The 19,707-nt window shown below is 46.3% G+C and overlaps 1 protein-coding gene across 2 annotated transcripts in view; it reads right to left on the reverse strand.

The window, feature by feature from the left end:
* LOC147186821 (rho GTPase-activating protein 29-like) overlaps positions 1-19,707 on the reverse strand; it is a 31,766-nt gene that overhangs the window by 1,853 nt on the left and 10,206 nt on the right. Inside the window, exons 3-22 of one of the 2 annotated variants that reach the window (XM_086101915.1) lie at positions 9,374-9,517; positions 7,575-7,671; positions 7,417-7,489; positions 6,956-7,016; positions 6,416-6,574; positions 5,475-5,539; positions 5,282-5,392; positions 5,102-5,182; positions 4,754-4,936; positions 4,525-4,662; positions 4,242-4,417; positions 3,623-3,792; positions 3,376-3,489; positions 3,042-3,134; positions 2,796-2,959; positions 1,730-1,918; positions 1,451-1,588; positions 1,085-1,320; positions 579-894; positions 241-352 (exon numbers count right to left, since the gene is read on the reverse strand). In XM_086101915.1, the coding sequence (XP_085958041.1) occupies positions 241-352; positions 579-894; positions 1,085-1,320; positions 1,451-1,588; positions 1,730-1,918; positions 2,796-2,959; positions 3,042-3,134; positions 3,376-3,489; positions 3,623-3,792; positions 4,242-4,417; positions 4,525-4,662; positions 4,754-4,936; positions 5,102-5,182; positions 5,282-5,392; positions 5,475-5,539; positions 6,416-6,574; positions 6,956-7,016; positions 7,417-7,489; positions 7,575-7,671; positions 9,374-9,517 (2,820 nt within the window). Of the gene's footprint in view, positions 1-240; positions 353-578; positions 895-1,084; positions 1,321-1,450; positions 1,589-1,729; positions 1,919-2,795; positions 2,960-3,041; positions 3,135-3,375; positions 3,490-3,622; positions 3,793-4,241; positions 4,418-4,524; positions 4,663-4,753; positions 4,937-5,101; positions 5,183-5,281; positions 5,393-5,474; positions 5,540-6,415; positions 6,575-6,955; positions 7,017-7,416; positions 7,490-7,574; positions 7,672-8,350; positions 8,642-9,373; positions 9,518-19,707 lie in introns of those variants that run through there. The other variant, XM_086101916.1, reaches the window with a different exon arrangement.

The raw sequence follows: 19,707 nt of genomic DNA on the forward strand, positions 1-19,707 counted from the left end.
CAAATATAAAGCACTGCCGAGCATATACAATAACACTCAAAATGCAGGTGTGTGTCTCTCTATATCGTGAATACATTTGAATGTTGTGGAGTACATAATGGCTAGCACTGTTTATTTTCCCTTATTTTTAATCGACATACGGAGGAGTTTCTCGTTCCAAATTGAGCTACTTTCCAATGAAATTCAAATTCAATGAGATGCACTTGCAGAGAAACAGATGAGAAACATAAAAATACGAACCGGGTTCAAATTCTTTTCCTTCGCGGTCAGTTGGAACAAGCGGTACTGAGTACTCGTGCATCAAGTTATACAGAGGAGTGGAAGAATGTCTCTTAAAATCCCCGGAGCTCAACTGTAATGGGTAGTAGAAAATACAGAGCATCAATGCACCACATGTGCTGCATGTTTTCCAAGTCTCCCTGTTGCAACACACCTGATTCAAATGGACAGGTTCAATGGCAGGCTTCCACAGAGCTTGCTGATGATCTGATCATTTGAATCAGGTGTGTTGCAACAGGGAGACTTGGAAACACACATCAATAATTGATTTGTATTCTGGATCAGAACTCCGGCTTTACCTCTTGGATGTCGCCCACGGACTTTGAGTGCCTGCTAAGAACCTGCTCCTTTTCCAGGTGAGGGGGGCCCGTGTCGAGTAAGGGTCGAGCCCCGACCTCTGTGGCTGAGTTGTCCGCTAGTGGACTGAGAGGGGTGTCGAAGATCATCTGGTAGTGTCTGATGAGGAGCTCTACAATGAGCGCCTGATAGGGGTAATCCACTACTGAGGAAAGGGACACTTCGGCATCTGCCTCCCTCGGCTTGATGAGTGTTGGGCCAAAGATGATCCCGAGGTTTCTTGCAGGCATCTTGTTTTCCTCAGATCGTTCCGTAACCCTGATGGAAAGGTATACAACTCATTTAAAAAAAAAAGTCACCCTTTTCCTGATCAAATGGTCTTGTTTCCTCAGTAACCAGTAAATAAGTGATTTTTCTTTATAGCCTTACATGCTATTCTATGTTATGCTGACCAATATGATCATTATTTACTGTGCAGCAAAACTTTTTTCAGCTGGGAGCAGCCTACCGGTGCAGATGCTGTATGAGGAACTGTAGTGTCTTGTAGTGAGCGAGCGGCAGTTGCCTCAGGAGGTCCTTGAGCTTGAAGAGGATGCGGTTGAGCTCCACGCCGACCTGAGCCGGCGGCACTGGGGAGGAGCTGAGACGAAACGCCTCCAAATCCTCCACAATTCCACTTTGGCTTTCTTTGGCCAAACCGATCAGCTCATTGTAGTAGCGGAAAAGGATGAGTGGCTCTGGAAGCTGAAAATGGGCAAAGGATCACAAGTAAACGAGAAGGTCAATGTAAAAACAACCTTAGTGTTACAGAGCTTATTCAGAGAGATTTACAAATGATACGTGAAAGTATAATAGATGGTCAAGGCAGGCCTACCTGTCTCAGGTAAAGTTTGAGCACGTTGCTGATGTCGTGGGGGTAAAGGTCAGACATCTCAACCAAGTCCTTGCCATTCTCAAATGCTTGGCACAGTTTTTCAACACGTGACTTGGCACCGTTCAGGCGGTAGATACCCTTCGCGGTTCAAAACCAGTTTAATTCAAATGAAATGCAGTTCAAACGCAACACATTCTTTTGAATCATACAGAGAGCATTGTCCAAAAAATACAACCGAAAAAACTAGCAAAGGTTAAAATGCACAAGATCTGTAAATACCTTCACGTTGAGCGCCCTGGTCTCGATCTCCGACGTACATTTGCGGATGATGAATGGGATGCCGTCCTGGCTGTTTTTGGCGGTCTGCATGAAGTCCACACCGAAGAGGTGAAGCTTCCTCTGGAGCTTCTTATGGCCACACTGGATGGCCAAACTCTCCAGGCACTTCTTATGGCAGGCTAATGAGCACTGCAGACGCATTGAGACGTTTCTCTTCATTATTTCAACAGTATAGTTATCGAGAATAAAGCGCAGATCACACACAACATGGAACAGGAAGACAAGCCAAACACACACGTCATTCCATTTCATAAGCTTATTAAAGCCCATATACTTTATGAGCATGCAACCCACCCAGATTTCTTCAAGCTAAATTAATTCAAACCATTAAATGTAGCTGGTTCCAGCTTGCACGACAAAATATCCACTCCCCCCAGCAACCTTTTCTGGTCATTCTTGAATTTAAAAAAAAGGCCTTCCCATTTTCTCACATCTTGGAACTCATTTCATGGAGCCTTTCAAAGAACTGAAGTGCTTGCCTTCTTGCATCACTCACTTGTCAACACACCCAAGCAACATAACCCACATTTCAGGGGAGAAAAAATCCGTTAATCCTTTTCTTTCCCCTTTGTTCGTATACAGTATCTTATAAATATGGAAAGAAACTTGACCGAAAAAAGCACCGGGGGGCGGGGGGGGGGGGGCACACGGGGGTGATGAGCTCTTTATAAGTTGGACAAAAGGTCTTTAGTTTCCATTGGCTTTTTTCCCCTGACAAAGTCAAGTTGGTTTATTCAAACCCAAAGGGGAATTTGTGGCACGTTTCAACTTTTCCCTTTTGGGATATTCTGATGAGTGCAGGGGTGGTCATTCTCTTTTTTTTTTTTTTTTGTGGGTCATCAAAAGTGAAAATGAGTTATTTTGAAGCTTTGGCAATGGTCATCTGAAACATTCTTCATACTCAAAGAGTCCCAAAGCCGCTCATGATTGGATTTCCTTTTGCACCAAATTCAATTGGTTGAGGGTGTAAAATAAATAAATACATAAAAGAAGAAACCATGGTTACCTCCTCACACTCTGCTCCTTGAAACACGACCAGCCCATCACATTCTCGACACTTGGAGAACGCTCGAAGTTTTCTCAGCTTGTGCGTTTGAGCAGCTTTGGACATCTGTGTGTTTCTAAAAGGACGTGGAGAGCTGGCCGTCTCGATTAAAAGATCACCTAAACCTGAAACGTGTGCAACATACAACTGAGTACTGCATGTTCAAAATGCTCAATCGACATTTGCGACTGTTTAGCTTTGACGCACCGTTTTCGGAAGGAGAGTTGGGCTCATCCAGGTCATCAGCAGACGACATGGTGCCGGTCGAGGGGGACCTGGGTAATCTCCTCTTAAAGTCTCCTGAACAGTGTGACAGGACACACCAGTCAGTCCACATTTCTGCAGTCAATTCAAACCGATTCAAGCCAACTTTCTTTGGCACTTCCATACAACAATGACATCCAACAGGTGACATTCAAGTCACGCTGCGGTCGAACTTCAAACGGAGGTTCACTGCTTGCCAAGTGAAATGAAGGCTGTCTATTCCAAATGAGTATTTGCTATCTTTTTGAGGGCGACTGAGATGCCGGCGTGTCTTCACCTGGGCTCGCAGTGGGTGAGTCCATAGATCGGGACTCGCTGCTCCCTCCTACACTTTCAGAGTCGCTACACATTCCTCCACCCTGACTGGAATTCCAGGTACGAATCCGAAGTGCTGGTCATCAAAAAAAGATCATTCCGACATCAGTGACGTTTGCCATGTTGGTCAATGGCAGTGTTGTGTTTTTGTTTTTTTCCTCACTCAACCCAAAATCACAATAAAACCTAATCATCAGGATCGGAAATACCTTGGATGTCAGTCGTGCTGTTGGACCGCCGCTCCGCAATCTTGGCTTGCTGGGTGCTGTTGGACCCGTCATGATCGTCTTTGCCAAGGAGGTCGGATGTCACGGATCCTTGTGACAGGTTGATGTGGGACGAGTGACTGCCACTTATTGTGTGCTGGCTGAGAGGCATTCTGGCAGAGGAGATGACGCATTGAAAAGGTTCCGATGTCTCTCATACGAAAGGAGCAAGAAGAACATGTTTCGTTCCACCGGGTCCAAAAAAAGAAGACGCTCAGGCAGTATCGGGGAAGTATAAAGAAGGGCTTCTCATATTTTATGACTTTTCACAATAAATGGACTTCACCCCAACCGATAAATTACTTTTGTGAGGAGTCAAATGGTTGTCAAATAGTGCAGCTTTCAAGTGACATATAAGCCAGGCATGAAGCCTGAAGAAAGCAGGAGTCACCATTCGGCTCAGTCATTCACACCATTTGTTTTGACAGTTTGTAGGCCAGATGTCCTTTCCTGGCATAGTCTTACAAATGATTCGGGTTTGGGCCCAACACAAGAGAGCTCTAGCAACGGACGACGTGATGCGGTACTGGCTTGGAATCCGACATGACACGCAATGTCTCACCCTGCGCTTGATGAAAAAGATGAATCCAAAAAGTGGGACTCGGGGGGCAACCTCCGGACGAACTCAACATAGCGATGCCCAGGCTCGTACAGTTTGGCATTTTCACAAAGACTCTGGTGCCTGGCAGGAAGTGACACAAGCTGGGCCTGCTGGAGCTGGAACCAATTGACCGTGACCTTGAACAGACAACGATCGTATCATATTCCGCATACGACGGACGTCATGTGCGGGACGTTACCAACACTTCAAGATGAACTTGACCAAAGAAACATTTTGGACATACCGCTTTCAGGGTGAGGTCGCATTGGAAGACCATCTTTCGGAGCTGAGTGATGATGTCACTCTTGGTGTTAGCCAGATCGACTCTTTTTTCCACCACGTCATGCTGACAAGCTTCACGGTGTGCCCTCGCTTCGTCAGCCTGAAGCGGAAGGAAGACGAATTCTCGAGTCGGCCTCAAAATAATGCTGTGCTGCTCATCGTGTGTTGACACATTCATGTGGTCAACCAACCTTCTGCAAGGCCTCTTCTTCCAACCGGCGCCGCTTTTCTAGTTGTTTGACAGCCGTTGCTCCTCCGACTCCTCCCAGCTGCTCCCCTTCCAAGCGGCTGGTAGATACCTTGGCCTTTTCATACTCCTCTTGACGCTGATCCTGCAGCATCCGGGCCTTTTTCAGAGCGCTGTCGGCCTCGTGCTTGCAACGCAAAGAACATTTGGCGCAAAGCGGAATGAGCGAAAACTGTACCAGCACAAAGTGCAGCATAACGTGTGTTTGTTTAACGGCTGCAGATATTTTCACAATTTCCAAAGGACCAAACTTCCGTTGTAAAATTTTTTGGACACACCGTAGATAAATTACCATTTTCTTTTGCTGTCTCTGCCACTGCTCCTTCATCTCCTTTCGTAATTTGTCCAATTCATTTTTTCGCGTCATCAGCGGCTAGATCAGAGAAAAAAAACAACAACTTAGACCACGTTAGCGCGGTTGCGTCCGTTAGTCACCAAAAGTCTGAGAAGGCAATGGGCTTTGTGGAATTACCTGCATAAATTTGTTGCTTTGGAGCACCGCCGTGGTGTTCAGTATGAGCTTGCTGTATTCAACGTCATTTTTGAAAGCAGCCATGTAGATGTCACGGAAAGGCATGAAATCCTTGACCGGAAAGACCAGATAAGAGGAGATGGTCAAAACAAACATGGTGCGTCTGAATATAAACTGAGCGTTCTTGACTCACCTGCTGACTTGCAAGGGTCTTTGCCGATTCAGCCATTTTGTTATAGCTCTTGGCCAACTCGGCATCTGTAAATACATCCGATATGCTGCGTATTAACATGATGTGGCAATATAGAGAGAACAGCTTGCCCTTCATTGGGCTTGATTGTAAAATTAAAACACGTTTTTTTTTAATTGCAAAGAATAACAGGAAAGCCCACAGAGGCATTTATTTACTTGAAATAAAGTCAAGCAATGACCTTGAGTCATTCATCATCCAATAAACCATTATCCACAGAGGATGCGTTAAATAAACACTTTGTCGGTGTGCCAGATAACGCGTACGTTGTACCACTTTACAGAGGGCCCTGTGTCACCGTGCTGACTGGAGAATGACTAAGTGTGACAGAGAAACCATTCATTAACCACCCCGCAAAATAAAAGTCACACGCTGCATTCTCAGCCTTGAACATGCAACACTTTTGAGCGCAGCTTAGGCGAGGCCACAGTGGAAAAACATACCAACAAATTGACCTCAAATTCCTCTTCCAATTTTTAATATGTTATCCTAGCAGTACATATCTGGATGGGATTTACAAATAATAGGGGTTAAACAAAAAAAACAAAAGTAATTTCCTTTCCAATTATAAAGTATAATGCATCTACATATCAATTTTATTTTTAAGAATATGCAAGATTTATTACTGAAGAAATTAAGATGTAATAGGCACCTGTGGTTATTTTTAGAACTAATATTGCATTTGAGGACATACAATTTGCAGAATAGGAACTTAAGAAGGTAAGAAAAGACCGATAGATCGAGAGTCTAACTTGGCCAGCTATGTTCAGCGCCTATCATGCCACCTCCCACGATAATAGCGGCACATTTGGGCTTCTGTGGCACGGCGGCAACATGAAACACTCACAATTACCCGTCCAAGCCACAAGCCTTCCTTGACTCACCCATATTAAGACGTTTCTCCACCCACCCCAGCACTTCTTTGGTGTATTTGGACCAGGCCTTGGCGTAGCCAAGTGCCGACTCCACCCCGCTGACGTGCTGCTGCAGCGTCCTATCCACTTCTTCGACCCGAAATGGCGGTCCTGTTACAAGCACGGGAACTGAAAGAGGGAGATTGTCAAATATGGACTGAGGCATGGCTGGCAAGGTTTCCCTCAACGCTTCGGCGCATTACATGTGTTTGGCGATATCTGTGCCTGTGAAGCAACGTACGTAGCCCACAATGACCGTGAGTGAGAACGATACAGGCGAATGCCATTGGAAAATAATTACGGCCAACTGAGTGTTGCATGGATTAAGAAGTGGTCATCCAAAACTCAAGAGGTGCAGCCACTCAGACGGATATTAAGTGGAAAATCTGATCAGCGAGAATTACTCTGCCCATTAATAATGATCACCCCCCGATGAACATGAGACATTCTTGGATACCCGCTTGTTTTCGTGCAAAAGCAAAAGGCATTCTGTGAGGAGCGCTATCTTACCTGGCGGATCATCTTTCTCAGAGCCGGATCCTCCAGATTCCACAGGCAGGTTGTCAAAAGACTGAAACCAGATGAAAAATAAAAATAAAAAGACAATAACAACATAACGACTCGATGTCTTCGGCCAACCAAATGGCACCAGTAGGTAGGTAGGCACAGCGGGGTTGCAAGGAAACATGCTATCGATATATCATTTTGCCTTGTCGAGAACAACATCCAAGTTACTTATGCGACCCCAATGAACTCAACTCTGCCCCCGATTCTTCAGACCATTGAGCTTGACAATTCAGGCCAGTAGGGCACATCCTGGTTTTAATGGGCCTGTGGATGCATGAACTTTGTGCAAATAACCCACTCTAATTTCACTCGCCCCCTTTGATGCTTATTGTGCAGAAGTAATTCCAAGCATCTGATTGCGGGTGACCTTCACTGCTAACCATGTCATTCTGTACACCACTTACCCCGCGCGTCTTAGTTAGGGGGAGCCCTAACACTGATCCATTCTCTACATCTCCCATAAGGAAGTCAGACACTCTGGAAAAAAAAAAAGAAAGTTACATCTTAAAATTAGAATCATCTACATCGTCTCGTCATGTGGAATGATCATCATGATACCTACACATCGCCAACCGTGAATGCCAATTTGTCGATTGCAGAGTAGATGTCTCTCAAAAGACTCTGCTTGTTCTCTTCGTTCACCTGCTCAAAATTCACTCCTGTCAAATGGAAATGAGAAGTCAAGTTACCAGCCGTAACATACTGTACATTCAGAATCACTGTTTTTGCATGCACAAAATAGACTATGCTGTCTCAAAATAACAGACCCGCGTAAACATAAAACCCGCTGCAAAGTCCGCCACAGGCAACTTTGTGTGTTGGCACAGAAAGGGTAAACCAAGATTGCAAGTGTATATAAATGGGCTGTAATCTGGAAATCCAGTAGTTTCCTGTAGCAAGTCAAAACACGGTGATGACTGAAGACAGAATGGGGGAAAAACACCAATGTAAATATGGTGGTAATCAGTCTTCACAATAACCTTCCTGTCTTGACCGTGCAGGAAAAAAAACAAACTAGATGCTCAGAAAGTAAGCCTAATAAATCAGTGATGTAACTGGCTGTTCCACCACTTGCTTGAGGAAACTCGTCTTTCCTTCCTTTGGAACAGTGGATATTTCTAGAGTTCAAGACTCAAACCAACCAATTTCTCCTGAAATTTGCTCCAAGAACGCAGGAAAACGATGCTAGTTTGGTGACAAACGAAAACCAAATGCTTTTCTGAAACCTGTGAAGGAAGCTTCAGACACCATGACATCCATCGATCGCACCAAATGCCAAGACACGTTTTGTAACAAATAGATGTCAACGACACCTGTGCCCTGAAAAGCTATACATACCTGGAATGTAGTATTTTTTTTTTTTGCCCCCACCCGCCTAAACCCTGGTCCTGTTCAACGGACAATCCTATTTTGATATATTATGACGATCACTGAATTAGATCACTTATACATTCCTCTCAAATGGGTCTGGTCGTATAATCCTCAGCAAGCAAAATTGTGTAGAGTATCAAAAAAAATAAAAATAAAAATAAATAAAAGGGCCAGAAAGTATGGTCTGCCTTGTAGATTCGGTCCAACAATTCTCTTGGAATGTCCAATGAGCCGTGTTGTCGTCACCAGTGAACGCACGCAACTCACTTAGGCGCTCGCATCGTCTCTGCTTCTGTCCAACCCCTAACCCCTCAACAGGACATCCTGAGCCTTGTTGGAATACAATGCCAGTGCTCGCACAGGCCCCAACCAGTGGTCCAAATGCGGAAGTTACATCATTGAGAAAAAATGGTATTGTTTGAGTGGAAAAGCACAACACTCTTGCACACACAACTCAGATTGAAATCGGTTATCTGGGTAGGATTTTGACCAAAAACATGAAGGGGAGGCAACCAAATGATGCCTTGTTGTTGCTCTATCAGGTACCACACATCGCAACAAATATGCCAAATTGCTCTGTACCTTGAGGTGATTAAAAAAAATGGTAAAACAGTGCAAATGTATTTGGAAATTGAGGATTACAGTATTATCAAACGGCACATGACTTATATCTAGCCTATTCTCAAGAACATAAGGATGATCATACAAAGAATCCCCCTCAACAACTTTTTGCTTGATTGGATTTGCGTCTGTATGTTCTTTTTAGTTGACATTTCATTTCTTTTCAGAGAGAAGTAAACTATCTCAGCCCCCTAGTGGCAGAATATATGGCTCATGCATGCAGACCAGTGTCACATTACAAATAAGCTAATGGCAGAACATTTTCTTCTTTAATGAATTAAGAAATACAATTACCAACATAGAAAAACAAAATTTCTGGCTTGTATTGTTAAAAAGACTTGGTGGGGTTACCAAGACATCACATCTTACCTTTCACTGAAGTGATGACAGTCCCAACTGAACTGAGAATATCAACCGAGTTGAGGGTCTGGTGTTTGCTGATGAAAGTCATCAGGGATGCCAGCATTTCCCCGAGACGTTCGTGGATCGCTTTGTGCAGGCAAGCTTGGTGCTCTGTGAGGTCACAAAGTTGGGAGAGTTCAAGAAGCTTTCTGGTGATCCTGCAGGCTGACCGCTTGAATTCATCTGACCAACTAGTCCTACGTGTGACCTGAATATCTTGACTGTGGTGTAGGAAATGTGAAGAGCAATTGAAAGACAGCACGATTTGACTCATGAGTCAACTTTCATCCCTTTTTGAAGTAAAAGTACGATGGATTTATTATACAGGGTTGAACGTAATATGCTGGTACACTGGCTAGGGGCCACTCTGGCAGTCATAAAACAAGTGAAATGTTGCTCGGCAAAAGCTTGGACAAAAAAAAAATCCTTAACCAGGAAGCATGACAAGACAGTGACGATTGGGGATTCCCCCAGAGAAATTGGTCAAGAGTGCAGAAAATTACCAACCAGCCTTCCGACAAACAAATCCTACTGCCAACAGGGTCACTACATAACATTCCGCCTTTGCTGTTTTAAAGGGTGGCCATGGCAGCCACGTCAGACAACGACCGTCCGTTCACAGCGGTTGTGGTCAACACTAAAGCAGTCAATGGCCTGTCTAGGCAACAAGGACATAAAGCAAGGCTGGCAGTGGGATTGCACTCCGCTCAGTAATTTACAAAGCGAACTCATACCTGAAAGCCAAGCGCATAAACAGCCACAATCTACTGTGATCGTACTACACTACAGAAGTTTGCAAGTCTGTTAATCAGGAGCCCCTTTTTAAACAGAAATGATGAGGTAAGAAAGTTTAAAAACACAGCCTGTGAGAAGGGTGGGAATTGATGTTCTGCCATCAAGTCGGCAAGCTCAAAGAACAAAGCTCATGTCTGTGTATAAAAGGCACAACTGGCAGCTTTGTACTGTTCTGTCGTGTGCTCTACAAAATGGAGTTCCTCTAAAATATGTTTGGATAAAAAAAATGCAGTTTACTGATATGCATTTCTTGATATTTTTGGAAAGCCACAACATTGGTGTTACACAACCACGGGCGGGTTGCTTACAGTCCACTCCCCCCCCCCCCCCCCCAACAAAACCACATCCCACTGACAGCCCAAAGCCACATTTGCGCTGATGATCACCCCGGGATTATCTCCTCATGGAGATGGGGATCAGAAAGACTTTAGCCGTCGCCCATTTTTCCTTTTATTCATTAGCTCTCTTTTTGGAGTGGGACAAATAGTGCAACCAGCGGGGCTAATACAGCTGGGTCGGCGTGGACATATTGACAATGCTTTCTGTGGTGATCCGAAAAATCAAGCCAACTAAACATTATGTGCCAAGTTCCCACCACAAGGTAACCCAGGTTTACAGGAAAAGCTACACAGAGACGGCTGCTGCTGCTGCAAAAACAAAACAAAAAACAAAGTAAAGCATCAAAGACATCATTCAAAGATCCTGCAAAGTGAATTCACACTGTTTTTTTTTTCTAAAATACAGTACATCACACGTACGTTTGAAGGTAATTGCTGAAAACGTGCAAAGACTGAGTTGCGGGGATCTACTGTAAGAATTGTTTCTCACCATTTCAGTAGCCGTTTCTCAATTCGGGTACTTGGGGAGGGACTTTATAAAACAAAATGGATGAGGATTATATTTAGGCATTAAAATTTGCCTAGTTAAAATCACAGAAACTTTTTAGAATATACTTTGGCAAAAAAACAGTGCCGTTCATTTAGGCATCAACCTTGCATTCAAATAAAGTGCGTAGGCTCAACGTTTAGAAGTCTTTGACAAGCCGCTTCAACCTCTGTGCCCTTTATTGTTCGTAGTCAGTTCAGATAGACGGACGTTCTGGTTAAAAATGACAAAGTAGCTCGCGTCATCTTGGCACAGGCTTTCGAACCCATTCATTCATTGAATCGCATCCCCAGGAAAGGAGGCATAAAGTTTGAAGTTGATTATGGACGACCCTCAGCCATGAATGCCCACAAGACAGAGAGGTATCCTTTAAAAGGGTCCCATGCGCTGCAAACGACAATAGCAGATGTGTTAGCCTATTGGACCGTCCCAAATTGAGGCTAATTAGCACAACATTATGGCCGTGTGGACCGGCACAGCGAGGCATCAAGTAAAAAGAACGATTATTTAACCCCAGTGCTGCTTCTCACAATGCGGAGACAGCCGGTTCCCACCAGGAAGGGTCTCTTCAAGGCATATCTGATAAACACAAATTGAGATTCGGCAGCGGCGTTCTTGTTTTAAAGAGAGGACGTTCAGTTTTAAGAGAAGATTCTGGGAAGAAATTTCTGTCCACAGTCGACAGGGAAAACCAGAGTTTGAAGAACAGACTTGTTTGAGAGCAGAAAACAAAACAAAACTGTATTGTCCCTGGGGCCAATAGCAAACAGTCAGACAGGTCACCCCATGGACTTGACCACATGAAGCATTTATGGAACAATAAATTATATGCATATACGTGTGTGTGTGTGTGTCAGTCTTTGTTCACGGTCTGATGGTTTTTGGTGGGAGGATGGTAAGGCATGACAGGGGAGGAGTGGTAGAGAGCACGGGAGGTAAAATATGAAAGGAGAAGGGGGTTGTACGTGATTTGGGGTAGTTCTCTTTCATTGGGATTTGTCCCAACTTTAGCCCTGCACAGCATATCCCCGCTATGAGAGAAGGAGTGAGAGACATTCCAGGGCATAATAAGGCCTGGTGAATGAAAGCGATAGAGGGATCAGACCTTGAGCCTGATGAGAAGGAGGCCGCGGATCAGGAGCTCCTCGCAGGCTGCCAGAAACACATTGCCAGGCTTTTACTTCATTAGCGTCATGGAAACCCAACATTCCAGCCTCTTGTTTGGTCGTGGGGATGGCAGTGGCAGCAAGGGGCGCGGGGAGCCATAATGAAAACATTCTCAGATCATTCACCATCAAAACGACACCTTAATAATAAAACATTCCGAAATCTCTTCCGGGCCGGCTTTCTCAAAAAAATATCGAAAGTCAGGAATTATGCGTTACGCTATAACACACGGAATGGTAAGAGTTGTCAAACATTCTCTCCCAAAACCTCATACTTGACCAAGCCCTAATCTCCAGATATCAGCCATATCTTTCAGGCACCAAGTATCACTCGAAAATGATCTTTGCAGTTGATGACTCCATCTCACTAAATATTCTCTGCATTGTCTCATGCATTCCACCACACAAGAAGATGGCAGCGGAATCACACTAGAATGCACAACCACATGAGGAAGCCGGGGTATTACTAATTAGGGACGTTGCATCATTGAGCCGGGAGTGCCTGAGACAATATGACTTGGCAACATTCTATTAGCTGAGACCCGAGCTCTGCTCAATTCTGCACTGCAAATCACGAGTCGTATTCTTGATGGTTCAAGACACCTGAGAATGTTAGGGAGGGGCCAGCCAGGCAGCCTCCTCAGCCAGGGTGCGCTGCACCTCACACCTGAGACTCGTCAGCTCATCACCCACCTGTTGCCTATCTGCTCGTTTGGACTGGTACACATTGACTCACAGACCATTCCTCAGTGCAAGTTTGTGCCGGCCCCACCTCCCCCCGAGTTTGTGGACCTGCACTCCCAGTGGAAGGTCCGTGAACTGCTGGATGTCCGGCGCCGGGGGCGCGGATTCCAGTAACTGGGAGGGCTACGGCATGGAGGATCGGAGCTGGGTCTCTTCCCGGCTCATCATGGACCCTGCTCTGATCACTGAGTTTCATCGCGCCCATCCCGGCAGACCTGGCAGGTCGGCGGGTGGCTCCCGTAGGGGAGGGGGTACTGTTATGGAGGGGCCAGCCAGGCAGCCTCCTCAGCCAGGGTGCTCTGCACCTCACACCTGAGACTCGTCAGCTCATCACCCACCTGTTGCCTCTTGTAATGATGCTCGTTTGGACTGATACACATTGACTCACAGACCATTCCTCAGTGCACCCTGCCCTGATCACTGAGTTTCATCGCGCCCATCCCGGCAGACCTGGCAGGATGCCCAAGATGGCCGCTTGTGCGCCAGTGTGTTCGGCGACGCTCCTGCCATTTCGGGTTTTTTTACTTTTCGCAATGCTTGTTACCTCCCTAACAGCGTCTCGGTTGGTTTATGATCGCCGATCGTTGTTATTGATTCAACAACACGTCGGAGATTCGGCCGCGTTTTGGCAAGACGGTGGTGAAAAGACGCTACCTCCGTTCTTGGCTAACCTGCCGGCTAATCTCTTCCGCGTTCGCTCGCCCCCTTCACAGAAGCGCCGCCGCCGTCGCCGCGGCAAACGTAGCGGTCAGCTCGTGAAGCTAAAACGGGATCTGAGACACACTTCGATCGCTCCGGCGTGGTGTGCCCTCGACCCCGTCGCCTCGTGCTTGCTAACAGTCGTTGGCTCTCCCATCGCGCCACGGCATTTCTACCACCCACGCCTTTCTCGGGGAGGAATCCAGCGAAAGCTTTTGAGGGAATTCCCCCGGGCTCGGCGATCGGAAGAGGCAATCCCTCCCGTTGCTACTCCCACAAGGATCGCGTTGTTAAACGCCCGTATTCTGAGGGAGTATTTCCTTTCCAATGACTTGGATTTCCTGTGTCTGACAGAGACTTGGGCAGGTACTGGTGAGTACAACGCTTTGCTTGAATTGTTGCCACCTGACTATGGTTTCCTCGATACCCCGAGGACATCAGGACGTGGTGGAGGAACGGTGAGCATCTTTAAGAACAATTTTAAATGTAAACGGTGCACATTCACCACATCGGCCACCAGCTTTGAAGCAACCTTCTTTGAAGTCGGTCGTGTTTTCCCGGTGCTCTGTGCTGTCATTTACCGTCCTCCTAAATACAACAGACTTTTTAAGCGACTTTTCAACCTTTCTTGCGGAAATCAGGCTGAGATATGATCATATCCTCCTAATGGGGGATTTTAATATCCATGTGTGCTGTCCGGAAAAAACGCTAGCAAAGGACTTCTTAAGACTTATCGACTCTTTTAATTTCGTGCAGTATGTGACCAGCCCGACACATGAACAAGGTCATATTTTAGACCTTTTCCTTGCTTATGGTCTACCGGTGTCAAATCGCGGGTCGCGTAGACATGTTGACTACAAAAATCCTGGCTCAATCAACTCGACCTGGTCCACTTCTCGACGTCCTCCCAGAAACCGCGGCCGCAACACCAACTACTATGCAGTAGCCCGCCTGGCTAGGTCGGCTAACAGCACTGCCGCCATCAAACATGACACCTCCGCTGTCAACTTTGGACTGCTGAACATCCGCTCACTTACGAACAAGGGTCACCTCATTCAAGACGTCCTCGCCGAACGCAAACTTGACTTCCTCGTTTTAACAGAAACCTGGCAACAAACAAACGACTTCGCTGCTCTGAATGACTCCACTCCTCCCGGCTTTGTTTACATCTGCCGTCCCCGTGGCAACGGCCGTGGAGGAGGCCTCGCGGTAATCCACCGCGAGAAGTGGAAAGTCTTACCAGTCTCCGTTCCTGCATCAAGCTCTTTTGAATGCATGGTGTTTAAACTCCCTGGACCCACGCCAACCATCATTGCCACAGTTTATCGCCCCCCGAAGCCACATAGCGATTTCATCAATGAATTTTCCAGTTTAATCACACACTTATCCACTCTCTCGCCAAATTTAATTTTGCTGGGAGATTTTAATATTCACATGGACAACCCCGACCTGCCACTCACAAGAGACTTCACATCCTACCTGGAGAGCCTCGCGATACACTGTCTTACTGACTTCCCCACCCACATCAAAGGCCACACATTGGACTTGGTTTGCTGCTCTGGCTTCTCCCCCTCCAAGCCCACTGCTGATGTTTTTCCTGAAACCGATCATTTCCTCCTCACTTTTAACATCGTACTCCGTCTCTCTACAATCAAAACCTCCCGCCTCATTTCTTTTCGTAATACCAAAAATATCAACATTGACACCTTCTGCTCCATTATCGACCGTTCCCCGCCCCCAGACGCCCTTTCAAACCCGGATGACCTCACCGCTCACTACAATGCCTGCCTCACAAATATTCTAAATTCTCTCGCCCCCCTGAAGACCAGGACTGCTTCATTCTCTACATCTGCCCCCTGGTTTACACCCGCTCTTAGATCATTGAAATCAAAAAACCGCCAACTTGAGCGACTCTATAAGAAAACCGGTCTCACCATCCATAAGGACATGTACACTACCCATATCACTAAATACAAGGACCAAATTGCACAAACCAAATCCAGCTACTACTCCGGCCTCATCCTCTCCAACGAAGGAAATTCAAGAACTCTCTTCTCCGTCATGAACAAAATCCTCCGGCCACCAAACTCTCTCCCCCTCCACCTGTACTCCACAGCAACCTGCAACTCCATAATGGAACACTTCAATCACAAAATCCTTAAGATCCATCACCAACTCCATCAAAACCTGCCTGCTCCCCCCCCATCTGAACCTTCTTCTCCTTGTCATCTCTTCTCCAGTTTTGTTCCACCAACGACTGCTGAATTATCCAACCTCATACTCAAATCCAAGCCCACCACTTGCCAGCTTGATCCCCTCCCTTCATCCCTTGTTAAATCCTGCCTTCCTTCTGTGCTTCCTCTCATATCTGCTATTATCCACTCCTCACTCTCTTCTGGTATTGTCCCATCACTCCTCAAAACTGCTGCTATCACCCCCACACTGAAAAAACATGGCTCTGACCCCAACAACTTTGATAACCTCCGCCCCATCTCCAACCTTCCATTTATCTCGAAAATCCTTGAAAAAACTGTTGCTGCTCAACTCCACTCCCACCTGTCCCTTCACTCTCTCTATGAACCCTTTCAGTCCGGTTTCCGCCCCCGCCACAGCACAGAGACTGCCCTAATCCGTATTGTGAATGATCTCCTCATAGCATCTGATTCCGGTTTAGTATCCATCCTCATCCTCTTAGACTTGAGCGCTGCCTTTGACACAATCTCTCACCCTATCCTCCTCAATAGACTCTCCTCCATTGGTCTCTCCCACACTCCCCTCAGTTGGTTCCACTCCTACCTCACTGGCCGCACTCAGTTTGTCCAGCTCAAATCCTTCACCTCAAAGCCCTCCCCAGTCACCACAGGTGTACCACAGGGATCTGTCCTAGGTCCCCTTCTCTTCATCATCTACCTCCTGCCTCTTGGCCATATCCTCCGCAAATTTAATATCCACTTTCACTGCTTTGCTGATGACACCCAGCTCTACCTCTCCTGCAAGCCAAACTCCATACTCCCACCCCCCTCCCTCACCTCTTGCCTCTCCGAACTCAAAACATGGTTCACAACAAACTTTCTTAAATTAAATACTAATAAAACTGAAGTCCTCCTTCTTGGCACCAAATCCACTTTATCCAAAGTAAACAGTTTTTCCTTCAACATTGACAGCTCCCTAGTGTCCCCCTCCCCCCAGGTTAAGAGTCTGGGTGTCATCCTGGATAGCATGCTCACCTTCCACTCGCATATCAACACCATCACCCGCACTGCTTATTTCCACCTCCGCAATATTACCAGACTTCGCCCTTCCCTCACCCCCCGCACCACTGCTATTCTTGTCCACAGTCTTGTCACATCCCGCCTTGATTACTGCAACGCTCTCCTCTTCGGCCTACCTCAAAAGTCCCTTCATAAAATCCAGCTGGTCCAAAACGCCTCTGCTCGCATCATCACAAAAACATCTTCCCAGCAGCACATCACCCCCGTTCTCCAACAGCTTCACTGGCTCCCTGTTCAACATCGCATCAATTACAAACTGCTTCTATATACATATATGGCCATCCACAACCTGGCCCCTCCTTACCTATCCGACCTTCTCCAGGTGCATATCCCCTCTCGCTCCCTCAGATCCTCGTCCTCCCTCCGCCTGTCAGTGCCCCCTGCCCGACTGAGCACCATGGGAGCCAGAGCCTTCAGTCACGCTGCTCCAAAGCTCTGGAACAACCTACCTCCGGACCTCCAAAACTGCACACCTCTTTCCACTTTCAAGTCCCGTCTAAAAACACACCTGTTCAGGATTGCCTACAACACATAGCTCTTCCATTTCCTATGTTTTTATGATTTTATGTCCTGTTTTTATATAATATCTCGTTTACTAATTTTTACATTGTATTTTCTTATTGTCTGTACAGTGTCCTTGGGTGGCATGAAAGGCGCTTTTAAATAAAATGCATTATTATTATTATATTAAATCTGGAAGTCCTTGAAATCGGGATTTCTGATCACATGGCAGTTTTATTTGACGTAGTCTTATCGCATGCTGCTGTGAAATCTGCCGCTCCTAGTTTTAAACGCCGAATTTTTAACCCTCGCACTGCTAGTCGTTTCTCTGATGCCTTTAATAACCTTTGCGTACCCTCGTCTAACACAGAGGAACTCACCTCTTGGTTCAACTCATCATGCCGTGCCATCCTGGATTTGATGGCTCCTTCAAAAACTGTGCTCCCAAAACCTAAACCCGAGCCATGGTTTAACGACATTACCCGCGCAGCTAGGCAGGGGTGTCGCAAAGCCGAACGCAAGTGGAAAAATGACAAATTGCATGTCTCTTATCAAATTTGGAAAGACTGCTGGCGTAACTACCAGCTCACAGTAAAAGAGGCCAAAAGAGAATATCTGTCGGACCTTATTCAAGCTAACCGTCACAACCCACGCGCACTATTTAAAACGATAGATTCTGTACTCAAACCCCCTCTGCCTACTTGCTCGGATTCTTCACCCGAGATGTGCAACAGATTCCTTCAGTTTTTCATTGATAAGGTCTCTACAGCTAGGACTCCGGTCTCAAATACCGCATCTGACCCCTCTGTCCATGTTCCATGTTCAGCTGTGCTAAATTCTTTTGAAACTGTGTCCTTGGCGCTTTTGGAGGATGTAGTTCGCCAGACGAAGCCATCTGGCTCCCCTTGCGACTCTCTTCCCCCGCACTTCTTTCAGGAGGTTCTCCCGAGTGTTGGCGCATCAGTCTTGGATATCATACACAGCAGCCTCTCTTCTGGTGTAGTTCCCCAACAGTTTAAACATGCTGTGGTCCAACCCTTGATCAAGAAACCTGGTCTTGATCCAGATGTGCTGTCAAGTTTCAGGCCAATTTCCAAACTGCCTTTCATTTCCAAAATTCTGGAAAAAGTGGTGCACATGCAGTTGAAATTTTTCTTGGATGAACATAACATCTTGGAGGTCTTCCAGTCAGGTTTCAAGACGATGCATAGCACGGAGTCAGCCCTGTTACGCGTTTCTAATGACATCCTCCAGGCAAATGACTCTGGAGACCACGTGTGTCTAGTTTTATTGGACTTAACTGCAACATTTGATACAGTGGATCACAGTATTCTGCTGACTCGTTTGCAGCACTAGGTGGGCATTGGTGGCAGTGCTCTTGAGTGGTTTAGGTCCTATTTAGCTGACAGAACCTTCTGTGTCAGCCTTGGCTGCTCTGAGTCACGCACTGCTCCCCTGTCATGTGGTGTTCCACAGGGCTCAATTCTGGGGCCTCTGCTGTTCTCACTGTATCTGCTCCCATTGGGTTCCATCTTAAGGAAACATGGTATTCCCTTCCACTGCTATGCAGATGACTGCCAGATCTATGTCCCACTGAGCAAGAAAGACACCTTCTCATTAAGGCCACTCCTATCCTGTCTGGAAGAAATCAAAACCTGGATGGCACAAAATTTCTTGAGATTCAATGAAAAGAAGACAGAGGTGATATTGTTTGGTCCCAGTGGCCCTTGTACATTCCATCCTGTAGACTTGGGCCCCCTGTCTCCTTATCTTAAGTCAACAGTCTCAAACTTGGGCCTTAAACTGGACAGTGATTTCAAACTCGATCTGCAAATTGGTGCCGTTGTTAAATCCAGCTTCTTTCACCTTAGACAGCTGGCCAAAATAAAACCTCTCCTCTCACATGAACACTTTGAGACAGTAATTCATGCCTTTGTCACATCCCGGCTCGATTACTGCAATGCCCTTTACTTTGGAGTCAGCCAGTCCTCCATTACGCGCCTTCAGCTGGTCCAGAATGCCGCTGCTCGCCTCTTGACTGGTACTCGTAAGAGGGAGCACATAACTCCTACTCTGGCATCCCTTCACTGGCTCCCCATTCATTTTAGAGTTATTTTCAAGATCCTCTTATTTGTTTTCAAATCTCTGAATAATCTCGCGCCACCTTACCTCTCTGAGCTCATCCGCCCCTACACACCTGCCCGGCGCCTCAGGTCTGTGGACCAGACCTTATTAGAAG

Source organism: Hippocampus guttulatus, chromosome 21 (assembly GCF_054856545.1).
Source record: "Hippocampus guttulatus isolate MCC_2025c chromosome 21, RoL_Hgut_1.0, whole genome shotgun sequence".
NCBI classification, from domain to species: Eukaryota; Metazoa; Chordata; class Actinopteri; order Syngnathiformes; family Syngnathidae; genus Hippocampus; species Hippocampus guttulatus.